Raw genomic sequence first — 16,725 nt, forward strand, 5'->3', positions numbered from 1 at the left:
TGGGGGTCCATTTTTCAATCAATATTCTAAAATAAGCTTGAATATTTTAATACCCTCGTATCTCATTTTATCAGTATAACGTTATACTTCCTACATCCTAACTTTAGTATATTTTATTTTTTGGCCGTTCCACATTTTTATATTCATTTCTATTTTTAGTAAAAATAGTTGGAGTCATTGCTCCGCTTTAATTATTTTAATACTCACATAAAATGTGAGACTCTTATTTCACTCACAATATATTCATCTACTTTATTAAAATTCGTATCATTTTCAAACAGATACTAAAAATTGGGACGAAGAGAGTATACTATATGGATACGATCATACGTTTGTATATTATAGATCGATTGAACAATGCATAATATATTAATTCTACGTTTAAATCGAGTAAAATGTATTACTATAATATAGAGAAATAGAAAAATTAAGTAGAAACATAGTATAATACAAATATACCAAATAAATGCGGGTACGACATGACTTATATCTCCTACAGATTGGAGTCAAATGAAGATGACATGGACTTTGATGTGTAAACTAGTAATTAATAATTAATTGTGTGACTACAAAAAATCACATGGCAATTGGATCATATATACTCACTCGTATCTAAGTAGTTGCAGCGTGTGGTTGCATATGATGGGCCCATCACAATAAGAAGACACATGATGTTAGATCTTGATAATTGAATGCCACATCGCCTACCACGAGCTTACATTTACTACTTCATTCATGAAAATATTTAATGCATGATTTTATAGGCAGATTTTTAATAAATTTATGAAGGACATTACAATTTTTTTACAGCAGAAGATCTTGAATCTCATTGGGAACACTTCAGTGTCCTATAGCCTTGTCTTTTGCTTCCAAACAAATTCCCTTTTTCCCTTGTTTTTTCAATCTATTTGATTTCGATGTGACCATTTGAATAAACAATGATATTATTTTAACAAAATATGTTCAAATAAAAAATAGTTACATACATTAAAAAAAATTATTTATTTAATTTTTTTGGTTTAAAATAAAAAAGAATCTCGTTTGTTTTATTATTTTTCCACATTGTAATTTTTTTAATAATTATTATTTTTTAAAGTAAAAAAGTTACAAAAAATAATAATAATTAATTAAAAATATTAAAAAATTACAAAAAACTACAATGTGGAGAAAAAAATTATATTAACTAAATCCTTTATAAATTAGAACAAAAAAAGTTAAATAAACCAATTTTTTAAGTATTTAATTAATATTTTTTTGTCCGGACATATTTTGTCCAAATAACACTAATCTTGAATAAAAACGTGTTTATGATATAAAAAAAATTACATTGGAAAGAGTGACAAGTCTAGTTTAAAAAAAGTTGTATTTCGAAATTGTCCTATATTTTAAAATTTATGCATAAAAGATGTCAAATTATCAAATTAATACTTGTTCAATCATTTATTAGAGTACCTTTACTTTGATAGTAAAATTTTCATTGGAAATTGATGGATAAGAAAATATGAAAAATTATAATATTTTTTTATTATATGTTTACTAGAAATAAAAAGATGAGAAAATGTTGAAAAATATTTTACCCCTATCCATAGGATAATATTATCCAACATTAGAGATAAAATGAGTGAAAAGAAGCTGCCCGAAAAAATATTCCACCATATTCGAAGAAAATTTATCATCACAGTAAACATGTGAAAATAGTGAAAAATGAGTTCAAATATACTTTTTTTTTTTTTCATTTTCCATCAAAGTAAATGCACCCTTCCTCTTTATTCATATTCTCCATAATATTAAGAGGTAAAAGGAGCAATTTTCTCAATTTCTTTGATATATGTTTTTGAACAAATGAGGATCCTTAGTCAAGGACTGAGGGTGTAGATAAAGACACGCCAAATTAATTATAATGACATAGCACATAGGCGAAATTAAAACTTAAAAACTCTCATAATAGAGAGTCTTGTGGTACATCAGTTGAATTAACCTCATTGGCCACGATACTTTTTTTAAACATAATGAATTTGGAGAAATGAAGTGGACATTTGAATTTCTTGTCGTACCCTCATTTACTCACCTAAAATGAAAAAGGAAATTATTAATTTTAATTATCACTAAATAAGAATAAATTAAGGAAATTGAGTTTCCAATTGCGAAACGATAAATAGAATTACTCTATTTTAAGGGCAGTAGAGCATCCCAAAAACCGTCAATGGCGGCAGCTGCAAAGCATCACATGATGTTCAGAAAAGCCTACAAATATTACCAATCAAGTAACATGCTTTTTCTACTCCGCCTATATATTAGTCATTTATGTTTTGTTGCATTCTTGTGCTCTGCTTTGCCCTTTGATTCGATCATTGATGGGTGAAAACATCATTTCATTTTATAGAAATTCTCAAAATGATCGAACAAGACGAAAATCTCTCGTCTTTTTTACGTTTAGTTTAACTAGATTTAGAATCAAGTTGGCTTCTGGTAATGAGTCCAATTCAATTTTTTCATATATTACTATTTTAGTTTAATTAGGTTTAGAATCAAGTTTGCTTCTCGTGATAGTCCGATTCAATTTCATTTTGGCTCGACTTTAGACAATTTTTTGACACTCTAACCCTCGTAATGGAAAAGATGGTTTGGAAATCTAGGAAGCCTAGTTTAAGCAGTAAAATTAAGGCACGAAAGACTTTATTTTCAATAGGTATTTGATTCAGGTCCCATCACTAATAATGTGTGGATTGTATTTTATTTGAATATTCGATATAATATGTAAATGTAATAGCATGATTATCGTTTAATTTATTCAAGTGTAATATACATGTATCTTGTATTTGTTAAAAAAAAAAAACCAGGCTTGATTTTGTAGATCGAAAACCGATAAGGCTAGTCTATTTGGAGGGATAGGTCATCCAAGATATGAGCCTATTTGAATAATTGTCACTTCGCGCTATAAATTTTTGAGATCGGGCCATGCTAGCCTGAGCACATTGAAATCAAATTGAATCAAGCTAATCCTATAAGACAATGTTTAACTCGACCAACAAATTAGGATAATTTGTCGGATGAGGCTATGAGGATGTTTGGCTAAACTTATTTTAAAAAGCTTATAAGAGCATTCGCATTGGGGGTTCCTTGATAGCCTACTTGATAGTGTTTGTGTTATTGAGTAGGTAGTGCTGCATTGGGGTTCCTTGATAGCCTACTTGATTTTTTTAGTTTTTAAAGAGGAGAGAGAAATTTTTAAAGAGGAGAAGAGAATTAAAAAAAAAAGAAAAAAGAAAAAAGAAAATCACTCGAGCATACTCGAAAACTCGAGGAGTCCTCGAGGAGCTCCACGCCGCATCGCCCTCCTCGACGCCCTCCCTCTCCTCGAGGAGCTCCTCGAGTACCCGCGATGCGGGTGCTCTAACCTCTTAGAGCTTATAAGATGTTTAAAATGCTTAATTTTTAAGAGCTTACAAGTTGTCAAAGTGTTTGGATAATTGAGCTTATAAGTGAGAGAGATAATTTTTTTTACTAGAGAGAGAAAATCGAATATTAATAAACTTTAATGATATATGATGAAAATAATAATTTACAGTTGAAAAATATTTGTAAAAAGATTATTTCATATGAGATTATAAAAAAATAAGTTGGGGTAGATGAACATATTTTTTGAGGAACTTATAAGTTCTTGGATCTGATTTTTTAAGCTTATAAGTTGTTTAAGAGTTTATTTTACCAAACACTTTGAAGAAAACAAGTATACTACTACTTTTCTAACTTAGTATACTAGTACTACTTTTCCTAAAAAAAACAAAAAAAAAAAAAGTACCCATGACACTTGCCAAATCTCATAATTTAAAGACTCTACATGGAACATATAAAATTCAATACTATGTAGTCATGAATTCAAGATTCCAAGTGCTACACACACACAAAGAAACTCATTTTTATCAGCCCAATAGCATTACATAATCTAATGGGCTTGGGCCTTCAAGAGGGTCATATTTCAGGTAATCCCAAATAGACCCTATACTGGTTTATTTTCGCTGGATATCTTAGTGATTGAATGCATAAATAATTCATTAAACAAAAAGGAAATATTGGCATTCAAAAACCTCAAATTAAACAAATTATTAGATTACCACATGATAAGGTTTCGATCTAGAAGATGATTGAATAAGCCTATTCTAAGTTATTTATTATTATCTCCGTCTCATTAACAATGACTCGTTTTTCATTTTGGGTCGTTCCACTAAAGATAACTCATTTTCATAAAAGATCATATTTAACTTTTAAAAAGGCGTGGATTCTATTATTTTTATTTAATTTACATATCTTTCTTACTTTTCATGTAAAAAAAAGAGTCATCTTTAATGAAATGCAGGGAGCATTTGTTATTCCCTCGTAGAAGTAAAATAATTAGTTGTTAAATCTATACATTATGTCAGATGTTATTTTAAAGATAAGTTGATTCAGTGCTGGAAAGTTGAGCTTATAAGAAGTTAGTAGTCAAAAGCTGCAGTCACAATTACTAAGATATAAGAAGTTTGATAGATAAGATAATCTTTTCTCTGGAAAAAGGTTGGGATACCTTTACCTACTTTTGAGAAAGTTCCAATAAGCCCCTAAAATTTATTTTGAGGAGCAAATAAGATTTTTTGTCTTTCTACGATACTTTTTATTAGTTGCTCTATGCACTAGCAAATTTAATTCTCAATTAATTGTTTATTTACAAGAAATTATTATTACTACAACACAAAAACTTGTGCCAAATTGTTTAACGAAACAAAATGTGTTACTCTCTCCGTCCCGCGAAGCTTGAGCAGTATTATTTTTCGGGTTGTCCCGCGAAGCTTGAGCAGTTTCCTTATATGGTAATTTTTTTTCTCTTTATTCATCTTTTCATTTTTTTCACATACCACACTTAACACACAAAATACCAACTCTTTAAAACCTGTGCCGAAAAGAAATTGCTCAAGTTTCACGGGACGAAGGAAGTAGAAGATATCGGAATTCAAATTAACATTCAATTACACATTTGTATGATGTTTGCATTTTTGCTGCTGTATCAGTATGAATCCAATTGTTAATTAATTAGACAGTGTGATACAAAATGCTATATCTCTCTCTCTCTCTCTTTTTCTTCTTCTTTTTTTTGATAAAATGCTATCTTATTATGATTAAGATTGACAAAATTTTAACTAAATGCCGGCCGTGCATCACATTTATTACATCATTGGAGTTGTCCTTGTCCTTTCTTGATTACTAGTATTAGTATATCATTTTCCCTCCACGACACACAACCACAACTTTATTCTCGACCCAATTTTCTCTTCATTTTTTGTTCACATCCTCAAAGTTAAAAGCGAACAATTCATTTCTTTCAAGAGAGGATTTCGTCTAATTTATATGAACTTTTTATACAGTGAAGATTGCGCAATCGGTCGATTCGGTTAGAAATCGATCCAAACTCTCAAAATCAGATCATTCCAATTTTTAAATTATACATTTATCCATTTTTTTTTTTTGAAATGGGATGGATGGAGTAATATACATTTATCTATTTATTGTATTAACACTACCTCTACAAATTATATAAAAATTCGTGTCCACCATCAAATTTTTCGTGAACGGAGGGTGTACTAAATTGTGAAACAGACTAAAATGAAAAGATAAATACTAAAATGTGAGACAAAGGAAGTAGTAACATTTATGAGTGAGTGTGACACATTCACATAGAGAGAGAGAGGGAGAGAACACAAATATTGTGATAATTACGTGTAACAAAAATATTTTGTTGATAGATTTGGATGTCACAAAATTTGTTACATGGATAGATATCACAAAATTTATTACTTTTTAAATGTAACAAAATTTATTTATATTTTTATGTATAATTAAAGTATAGATACATGTGTTCATGTAGCTAAACTTTTTTTATTTAAAGATGTAACAAATTTTACTCCAAATTTTACATAACTTTTGATGTCACTAAAATTGCGTCACCAGTAAACAATTTTGTTGCAGTGACATATAGCATATCACTCGTAAATAGCTGCGTAGAAGTAAGGTAATTGACAATCAAATACGTATATCCAAATTAAATAAATGTTCAGACGACGATCATGAAATATAAATTGTCACTGCGACTTTCTGAATATAGTAAATCGTGGAAAACTTTTAGTTCCCCACATGCAACTCTTATACCACTCAAAGAATCTATTTCTCTCGCATATCGCTTCGACTTAAAGGTATGAACCATCTCAAAAATTGGACTTGTATCACTTCAAAGCCCTAATTAATGGTTGATTAACAAATTCTAAACCCACATTTCTCGTAATAATTTAATTTACATATTTAGGTTAATAATTAATAACTATTTTATTTAATTAAATAATTGTCGCTGAGACTTAACTTAAACGGTAAAGGTGAAGCACCAAAGACTTCTATATCTCAAGTGACCATTGGTTCAAGTTCAATAGGTGGCTTGCAAATTATAGTATTTTATTTGAATATTGAATTGTATCTATTTAAATATTGATTTAATTTGTAATATCATGATTATTACTCATTCTTCGTCCATGAAATAACTTTCTAAAAGAAAATGACACGGATTTTAAGAAAAAAATATTGAATGTATTAAAAGTGGATAAAAGGTTGTTGAGTGTTTTGAAAATGATGAAAAAAATGTTAAAATTAGTATTTAGAGTGAGAAAAAAATATTTTAATTAGTATTCAGAGTGAGAAAAAAAGAAATTTTTTTTGTGGACGTCCTAAAAATGTAAAATAGGAAGTTTTTTCCGAAGGAAATATTTAATTAACTCAAATATAATATACACATGCATCTTGTATTTCTCAAAAAAAATATTAATTAAATAATTATATATCATCTTAAAATTTAATTAATTATTTAATCATCTTTCACTACAATCTATTTATTCTATAATCCACCAAAAAAACCCCATGCCATGGGCCCATGGCCTATATATAATCTCAGCCCGAATTGCACTCATCAAAAGAGTTTGACGAGTGCATTTTATTTAACACTTTTCAACACCCTAAATTATAGATAATCTCACCTCAATTCGACACGCACACACCAAAAATGGAGCAAATTGAGCACAAATCACTGAGCCTTAACGGGCTCAACATGCACGTGGCAGAAGCGGGCCAGGGCCCGATCATCCTCTTCCTCCACGGCTTCCCGGAATGCTGGTACACGTGGCGCCACCAGCTGGCATTCTTCGCCGGTCATGGCTACCGCGCCGTGGCGCCGGACCTCCGCGGCTACGCCGACACGACAGGCGCGCCGGCGAGTGATCCGGCGAAATTCACCACGCTGCACGTAGTCGGGGACCTGGTGGCGCTCATCGACGCGGCGGCGCCGCCGGGTGAGAAGGTGTTCGTGGTGGGGCACGATTGGGGGGCGTTGATTGCGTGGGCTCTGTGCTTGTACCGGCCCGATAAGGTGCGGGCTTTGCTGAATTTGAGCGTCGCCTTCAGCCGCCGAAGCCCGATTAAGAAGCCCATTGAGACGTTGCGCAGCTTCTATGGAGATGAATATTATATTATCAGATTCCAGGTTTTTGCCCCCCTTTCTTTATTGGTTTAATATAGTAATTCGATACTACTTTAATTCTAAAAGAATTACTTCAAGTTAATTAATTAATGAGTTTGATTAGTGAAGTCTGGATACATAAATGATCTGTTATTTTAAGGATGCTGTGAAGTGTGTTTGTTTTTTTAATCCAATGATACTGTTGTTACCTAGTAAAAAGGGTCAAAATCGTAGTCAATATTAACATAACTCGGAGTCTCGGACTAACGATACTTTTATTTATTTTTAAAATTTAAAATTATATAAAAATATTATTTATGAGTTAGATTAATATATAACAAAAAACATGTTAATTTAAATAGTAATATTTGATTTAAAATAGTGTACAATAATAATATCATCAACTTAATGAGTATAATAATTAAATTTATAGATTGTAGAACAAATAATTTAAGTCAATCTTAATCTTATTTTGAACGAATAACATTAAATCATCAATATAACAAAACTAATATTCGTCATTTAATATAACAATTTTGGACTCTTAAAAGTCCAAACTGTATTAATATTAAAAGTTTATATTTAAATAACCCAAAACAAATTAAAAAACCAAAAAGATACAAATAAATATAGAAAAATATAACACATATATTTATATAAATAAATAAATAAATAATTTGTAATTAAATAGATCTATATAACATTTTAAATTCTAATTCTAAGGTCTATTATCACCCTCTCTCTCTCAATGGAGTTATATTTTGAAGTAATTTCTTAGTGAAGTGCAAAATAATGACATTGTGTGGATGATTAAAACTTTTTAAGGGGCCTTTACTTTCAGTGACATTTACTTTTTATAATTACAAGATGTATAAGTAAATATTTTTATCTTTATTGTTATGATATTTTAAATTTTACTTTTTTAATAGGATAGAATTATTAAATAAAATTAGTTCAAAAAATAAAAATTACTTCATTCATCCACAATAAGTGTGGTGTGGATGGAAGAACACTAGTTTTAAGAAAATATTGAAAAATATGTATAAAGTGTATAAACGATCTCACCGAATTGATTTGTTAGGAAATTAATAAATGATTTGTGTAGTGGAATTTTATAAATATTGTTTGTGAATGGTGTAAAATATAAAAGTATATGTTTTAAAACAAAAGGACCACACTGGATGGAGGAAGTATCAAGTTGTTAAAATATCCCAAAGTTCCATAAACAATGAATTAACTTATACTATTCCCTTTGTTCTATTATTATTGCCCCAAAATTTTTGGACATAGTAATTAAAAAGAAAGTTTAAATTGGTAAAACGTGGTTGGACTCACACCTTTTTGAATGGTTATTTATTACTCCCTCCGTCCCACGAATCTTGACACGTTTTCCTTTTTGGGCCGTCCCACGAGTCTTGACACGTTTCCTTTTTGGGTAATAATTATTACATTCTCTCTTCTACTTTATCACCTTTATTATACTCTCTCTCCTACTTTATCACTTTTATTACCTTCTCTATCCTACTTTATCAATTTTATACTTTATTAATTACACACTTAAAACACTAATCTACAACTCCTTAATTCTCGTGCCGAACCCAAACGTGTCAAGACTCGCGGGACGGAGGGAGTACCTTATACAGAAACGGGACAACCTAAAATTGTAAGTGGGATGGAGGGAGTATTATTTTTATGTAAATTAATTTTTAAAAGTAAACGTTCCTTTAAGGATTAATTGCATAAATAGATAAAAAAAATTGTATAAATTAATATATTAATTATTAAAATGGATTGAAATTTTGAAATATTTTCTAATTGATTTTTATCCTCTATTTTACCCGATTTATATTCCAGTGAGATTAAAGATAATAAAAATACATAATAGGTTTATTTTGGTGCTTTATTCTATCGAAATTCACGTAAACAATTTTTATGGAGTATCTAAAAGTTACACACACAAATTAGAGATTACACATGTATATGTAACGCAACTTTATTACAAAACTAAATGTGTTTTGAACTTATTCTTGAAAAGATCAAAGGGATGATCACAAGTAGTGCAAGAATTCTAACACCAACAAGGTTTTTCATGTCGAGTCAATCATATGTGCAAATAAATTAAGATTGAAAAATAATGTAAACAAATAGGTTAATTGGTTACTGACTACATGATTGTCTTGGATAAATTAATAGTGTGTTTTGGTGATTAGTGTTTGTTGTTTGTATCTGTCTCTTGTAGGAACCAGGACAGATTGAACATGAGTTTGCCCAGATAGGAACCAAAAATGTGTTAAAAAACCTCCTAACATACCGAAATCCGGGCCCACTTTACCTCCCGAAGGATAAGGCGTTCCCAGATACTCCGATCACTTCACCTTCATGGCTGTCTGAGGAAGATCTTGATTACTATGCTACCAAATACGACGCGGCCGGCTTCACCGGAGCTTTGAACTACTACCGAGCCCTCGACATGTTAGTTTTCCTTTTATTTTTGTTACTCCATCTTCATCACTCATGTTTTTGTTCTTTTGATTCTTGAACTATGTTAGCAGCTTATAATTATCAGAGTGCTTGGATAATTAATTAAGCTTATAAGCTCAATAGAGAATTTTGAGTTACAAAGATAAAATCCTAATTAGAGAAAGAAAATTGAAGAGAGAGGAGTTTAAAAGAATATGTTGGAAATAACAAGCTATAAGAGAGTTTTTCTTGTAAATTGATTGTTTCTTATAAGGTTATGAAAAAATAAGTTGAGACTGTGTTATTTTTTGGGGGGTTTATAAGTTGTTGGAACTTATTTTCACAGCTTATAAGCTTTTGAGAAGTGTTTGGTTTGACCAAAAAGGTCCTTAACGACTTATAAATTGTTTTTAAGGAGCTCATAAGCTCAGCCAAACAACCTTTTAGAGTGGAGTGTGAAGTAATGAGAGTCAAATTAAGCTAGAAACTAGGTTTGATAAAAACAAGAATCTTGAGTGTTTTTTTCTTCTTCGAGTTGTAGAAATTGGGAGCTAACGGCGGCATGGACAGGATCTAAGATCCAAGTGCCGGTGAAATTCGTGGTGGGAGATCTTGACCTGACCTACAATGCTCCTGGCGCCAAAGACTACATGCACAAAGGTGGGTTCAAGAAGGATTGCCCTTTGTTGAAGGATGTTGTTGTGATGGAAGGTGTTGGTCATTTTATCCATGAAGAGAAGCCTGATGAAGTTAATCAACATATTCTTTCCTTCTTCAAGAGCTCCTCTTCTTCTTCCTCCTCCTTTTGCTCTTCATTGTGAGGTCGTCTCTTCTACCAATGATCTTTTATTTGCCATCATGTTTGAGATTCATGTTTTATTTTATTTGTATATTTTCAATGTGTGTGTGTGTGTGTGATGTAATAGTGTGCATATGTTGTGTGAAGATGAAATAAAGTGTGTGACTTGAATTAAGGGTTATGTATATGATATGCAAATAACAAATAAACTCCTATGTTTAATGTTTCAGAAGAGGATGGAGCAAGTAGGAAAAATTGGATTGCATTTATTTAATTATATTTGTATTGAGCGTAGAATTAATCTCAATTTTATTAAATGACAATTTTATATAAAAAAGAAAAGAAAAAACCTAAAAAAAAACCCTTGAAAGCACAGAAAGAGCAGACTAAGGGCCGAGTCTCATTAAAACATTTTCACGGAAAACCCAGTGGTAAAAACCGTGAATAGGAAAAAGAGTACTCGTCTAGACACAAGACGAAAGTAGGGAATAGCTAAAGGAGATACAACTCCGAGATTCAGAATAACAACGAAAAAACAACCACCCATCAGTCTCAATTACCGTTTCTTACGCAGATGGCTATGCGAAGCCATGTCAAGGCGAACCGCAGCCCTAATCTCGTCAATCTCGTGCGGCCACCACCCTTCTGAACGTTGTTGGTTAGCCATAATATCTGCCGCCTTGTTTCCTTCTCTAAAGATGTGAGAAACCTGCAGCGAGAAAGCATCTAACATCTTTAAAATCCTATTCCACGCCGCCTTAAAACGCCAAGGCACATTCAAAGAACGGGTATTAAGAATTGATATCACGTAGGTGGAATCGGCTTCAATCCAAAGCTTGTGCCAACCACGATTGTGAGCAATTTGAATCGCCGAGATAACAGCCAGGAGTTCCGCTTCAAAGGCAAAACCCGAGCCACCTTTGAAGTGAAAACAACCACGCACTACATTCCAGTTATCTCTAAACACCCCACCTGCAGCAATAGTTCCCGGAGCTCCCGTCGCTGAGCCATCAGTATTTACTTTGATCCACGGCGCCACCGGTGGCCACCAATGCACCTCAACAAACTCCGGAGGAGGAGCACTCCTAGTAGTAACACCCACTGCCCGGAGAATCAGATAATCTGACCAAGAATTCGACATGTAACCTAATTTAGGAAAGTTATCATCAATCTCTTTGAAAGCAACTTTCACAGTGTGGATGACACGACTTGCTTCGAACTTTTGATTATCAAAGATACAATTGTTTCTCTGCATCCAGATGGCCCAGATGACCGTGATGATACCAGCTTTCCAGAAATTACCGGTGAGGGGACTAAGTTTATACTGCCAAGCTGCCACCAAAAAACTATGAATATCATTCTCTTGCAACCCTTGCGTGAAATTGAACCACCCAAGAAACGTAGCCCAAATATTCTGCACACGCTCACAATTCCAGAAAAGGTGATCCTGAGACTCACTTCCTTTTAAGCAAAGCAAACAGACGTTTGGCGTGATCATACCGTAGCGGATAAGGCGATCATAAGTCGGTACTCTATTATGAAGAAGACGCCAACAGATCAAAGAACGTCGAATCGGAATAAAAGATTCCCAAAGCCAAGGGCCCCAAGACGCCTTCGGAAAATGATGACAATGCTTGTTGAATGCCAGCGCAGTAGTGACATTCCCGTGCAACGAGGGTTTCCAGAAACGCACATCTCCCTCAGTACCAAGAGGAGTGAGTAAAATATCACACACTATCTCAGGAAAAGCATTAACAAAGGCTTGCGTGAAATGCCAGAGCCCATCGTAGAAATAATCAGCCACCGATTGAGTAAGAAACGGAAGCATGAAATGCGGAATACCGCATTTATTCATAAGATTATACCCAAGCCAGTCGTCATACCAGAATGAAGTAGAAGCGCCGTCATAAATATACGAGTACGAATCCGCCACCAAACCATCAATTTCCTCACGTAAGCTCATCCAGACAGAAGAAGCAGCCACCAGAGATTTACAACGCCCAAAGCGATCGAGATATCTATCTCTAATCAAATCATATCCGAACTCACGCCCACTAACCACCTTCCACGCCATTTTCATTAGATAGCTCTTATTCATGAGCTCGAACGACCTAACCCCGAGACCTCCCTCCTCCTTAATCGAGCAGACCCTCTTCCAACTCACGGAACAAGATGGCGTCTGCTTGATGTTGCCAGTCCAAAGGAAATTACGGCAGCACGCATCGAGCTCCTTAATAAGAGCAGTCGGCCATCTATAAACCATCATGGAGTGCGTCAGGGAGCTTTGGATAACCGACCTGATCAGGCAAATCCTCCCAGCCATCGACAAGTGTAATCCCTTCCATCTCGCGAACTTGTTGATCACACGATCATGTATCGGTCGAAGATAGGAGGCATGCACACGACCCTTAAAGATAGGAACCCCAAGGTAAGTAATCGGGAAGTTGCCCTGAGTAAATCTCAATATGCTCCGAATAGCCCTGCAGGTCTGAGAAGGAACTTTGCTAGTAAAAAAAATTTGCGACTTATCCGGGCTCACAATTTGATCAGAGATTTGACCGTAATATTCCATAATTTTCTGAATGGTATTAGCGTTCGTGACCGTGGCATGACAGAAAACCAGAATATCATCCGCATATAAAAGATGAGTTGGAAAATTAATTCCCTGTCTCATTTGCATCGGTGTAAGTGTGCCCGCGCTAACACAATTTGCAAAGAGCCTACCAAGAACATCCTCGGCGATTCCAAAAAGAATCGGAGAAAGAGGATCGCCCTGACGAACACCCCTTGAACACGCAAAATAACCTTTAAGCTGACCATTGTACAGAATAGAAATCCTAGCCGAGTGAAGCAGAATCTCAATCCAACTAATGAACTTTGAATCGTAGCCAGCAACACGAAGAACGTTAAGCAGGAAATCCCAGCTAAGAGTATCAAAAGCTTTTTTGATGTCAATCTTGCAAGCCATGTTTTGACCACGACTCGTACGATGCATACAGTTCACGCCTTCGGACCCAATCAGAATACAATCGTGAATGGAACGACCGCTAATAAAACCAAACTGATGACGGGAAACATAAACAGCAGCAACCTGGCTCAGTCTAGACGCCAACACCTTAGTAATAATCTTGTAAAGAAAGTTGGACAAAACAATCGGTCTCAGATCCGAGACCGAATTGACGACATCTTTCTTAGGTATCAACACCAAGGTATTAGAATTGCAGCCTTGAGGAAGGTAAGAATTCCGGAAAAAAGCTTGAACAGCACACCAAATATCCACTTTAATAATCGACCAACAATGTTGATAGAACTTACCCGAGAAACCATCAGGCCCAGGCGAGCTGTTCGGCTCCATCTGAAAAACCATAGCAGAAATTTCCTCTTCATCCGGCAAACGAATGAGCAAATTATTATAACGATCTTCGACCATCTCCTCAATAACCGCCTCAACCGCCGTAATATCAGTATTAGTATGACTGCTAGTCGAAAACAAAGAAGAGAAGAAATCCACGATATGATCCCCAATAACCTTCTGGTCGTAATTCATATCTCCATTGATCTCCATGTGAGAAACGATGTTAGGTTTACGACGAAACCTAAGCATCGCATGAAAGAACTTCGTGTTCCTGTCTCCATCTTTAAGCCACGACACCCGGCTTTTTTGCTGTAAAAGCGAGCTCTGCCTGGAAAGCGCAACGTTGATCTTTGCTTGGGCTTCCACTTCTTTATCAAAGAGATCCTCCGTGTAACCATCCCTGGCAATCTGATCTTGAATCTCCAAAAGCTCTTGTTGAGTATTCATGATACAAGAATCAACATTTCCAAAAACATTCCGATTCCACGCGCGAAGAACCTGCCGAAGACGCTTTAATTTATGCATAACTTTAAAAATCGGGCAGCCAATCTCGGTATCCATCTGCCAGGACCCTTTCACCGTATGGAGAAAATCCGGATGTAAGATCCACATGTTAAGGAACTTAAAGAAATGATGGCGAGGAGGAGCATCCACCATGCAATGAAGAACAAGCGGGGAATGATCCGAGGTAATACGTGGAAGAGCTTGGACAAAAACCGAACTCCAGAGATTTGCAAAAGAGTCAGCAAAAATCGCTCTATCCAGACGAGACTCCACATGGGTAGGCATAAATCTACGACCAGACCACGTGTAATGCAGACCAACCGTAGGCGCCTCAATGAAACCGGTGGCTTCAATGAATTCACAGAACTCCGCACAAGCAGTAGAGTTAGGCATACAGTCACTACTTCTTTCATGGGCGCCTTTCACCGCATTAAAATCGCCAATAAAGACAACATTACCATCAATATGATCCAGAAGATCCAACCACAAACGCCGTCTGCCAGCATACGTGTTAACGCCATGCACCACCGCGATTTTGAAATTCCACGTCGACCATCTGCAGTTCATGATAACCACCTGCTCCGAGGAGAAAATCACATCATGAGTAACAGAAGGATGAGAAAAAACCCAAATATTCGAACTCATGTTGTCTCTTGAATTTTGAAAACAAGGAATAAGATTCAGAGAACGCCAAAATCTAGAAAAAGTCTTCTTGAGATTCGTCTTAGGCTCAATAATCCCAACAATAACAGGGGAGAAGGAGTCGCAATGCTCCTTTAAAACTCGTTTGGACTCGTCCGTAAGGCCCCGGACATTCCATACGAGGACATTCATCAAAAAGACTGAGAATTCGTGTTCGGGTTTTCACCCGATTCCACTTCAGCTGCCCAACTCTTGGCCGCCACATTATTCAGGGCTCTATCATTCTTCGAGCTCCCAGATGTAATAATGAAATCTCTAGGTTTATCTCCTGCTTCCCAAGCTTTGTAAAGTTTATTTTTGATGAAATCTTCAGCCTGTTGATTGGGTTGTTGGTTAGGTTGCTGCTCCACTGACTTCCGTAGACGACTCTTGATACTATCTTCCTCAAGAATCCTCGGTTTCCTTATTGCCAAATCTTTCGGCGGTCTCCCCCTTTTTTTCACCTGCGCCTCCGCCTCACAATTCCTGAAAGTTTCCACTATCCGCTGAGCTTTGATAGCGCTGTCCATCATCTTTTCTTGTTTCTCACAATTTTTATCCCGATTGACCGAACTTTCAAAAATGACGATCTGTTGTGAATCTTCTTCAGCCACTGTCTTGCCACCATCCGACTGCCCATCAGATTCATCTCCTGAATCTATCTCTTCCGTAGCCGGTACAGTGATCGCCTGTAAGATATCCGGACCTGACATCAATCTTTCTCCATTGGCATCCTCAAAATCAACATTCCGATCAGTTAAAGCCAACGACTGATTGTGGTTCTTTGTTCCCCGCGGTGTCAGAATCTGCTCTTCTTCAACAACAACCTGTTCCAAAACCCCCAACTGATTTAGAATCTGTTCTTCTTCGACAGCCACCTGTTGAAAAACCCCAAATTGATTTTCAGTGATAATCTGCGGTCTGTGAGCTTGGTCAGTCCTATTCTGGTCCCAAGATTTTGGTTTCCAGTTAGGTGCCCTAACCTCCTTGGCAGCTCCCTTATTAATTATTTCCTTGTCTTTCACCAGCGACATATCTTTGGCCTTCCCATTCCTGCTGTCCTCCTTGGATTTTTTCTTCATTTTATTGCAGTTATCAATAGAATGTCCAGTGATCTTACACTTAGAGCAGAAGGCCGGAAGTTGTTCGAATTCAAATTCGACGTGAAAGGAACGTTCTTCCCCGTCAACCAGCAAAGCCTCCGGAAGAGGACGCGAGAGATCAATTTCCAACAAAATTCGAGCATAATGTCCAGCAGCACCACGTGCCGAAGCCCCATCAACTTTAATAGGCGATCCCATCGCCCTTCCAATACCCGTAATGACATCCAGAGTCCAAAATTCTAAGGGCAAATAATAAATGCGCATCCAAACTTCACAAAGTGATGAAATTTCT

The 16,725-nt window shown here is 35.2% G+C and overlaps 1 protein-coding gene across 1 annotated transcript; it reads left to right on the forward strand.

Annotated features, from left to right (window-relative positions):
* The first annotated feature begins 6,938 nt into the window (after positions 1-6,938).
* On the forward strand, positions 6,939-11,019 carry LOC130991747 (uncharacterized). Its single transcript, XM_057916123.1, has 3 exons — positions 6,939-7,555; positions 9,771-10,003; positions 10,533-11,019. The coding sequence occupies exons 1-3, from the start codon at positions 7,079-7,081 to the stop codon at positions 10,810-10,812; spliced, it is 990 nt and encodes a 329-aa protein (XP_057772106.1). The 5' UTR covers positions 6,939-7,078; the 3' UTR covers positions 10,813-11,019.
* The last annotated feature ends 5,706 nt before the right edge of the window (positions 11,020-16,725 follow it).

This window comes from Salvia miltiorrhiza, chromosome 7 (assembly GCF_028751815.1).
Source record: "Salvia miltiorrhiza cultivar Shanhuang (shh) chromosome 7, IMPLAD_Smil_shh, whole genome shotgun sequence".
Lineage (NCBI taxonomy): Eukaryota > Viridiplantae > Streptophyta > Magnoliopsida > Lamiales > Lamiaceae > Salvia > Salvia miltiorrhiza.

Coding starts and splice junctions, on each gene's coding strand:
- LOC130991747 (XM_057916123.1), top strand. CDS start 7,079: ATGGAGCAAATTGAGCACAAATCACTGAGCCTTAACGGGCTCAACATG. Junction 7,556..9,770: donor ATTATATTATCAGATTCCAG/GTTTTTGCCCCC, acceptor TGTCTCTTGTAG/GAACCAGGACAGATTGAACA. Junction 10,004..10,532: donor TACTACCGAGCCCTCGACAT/GTTAGTTTTCCT, acceptor TTCGAGTTGTAG/AAATTGGGAGCTAACGGCGG.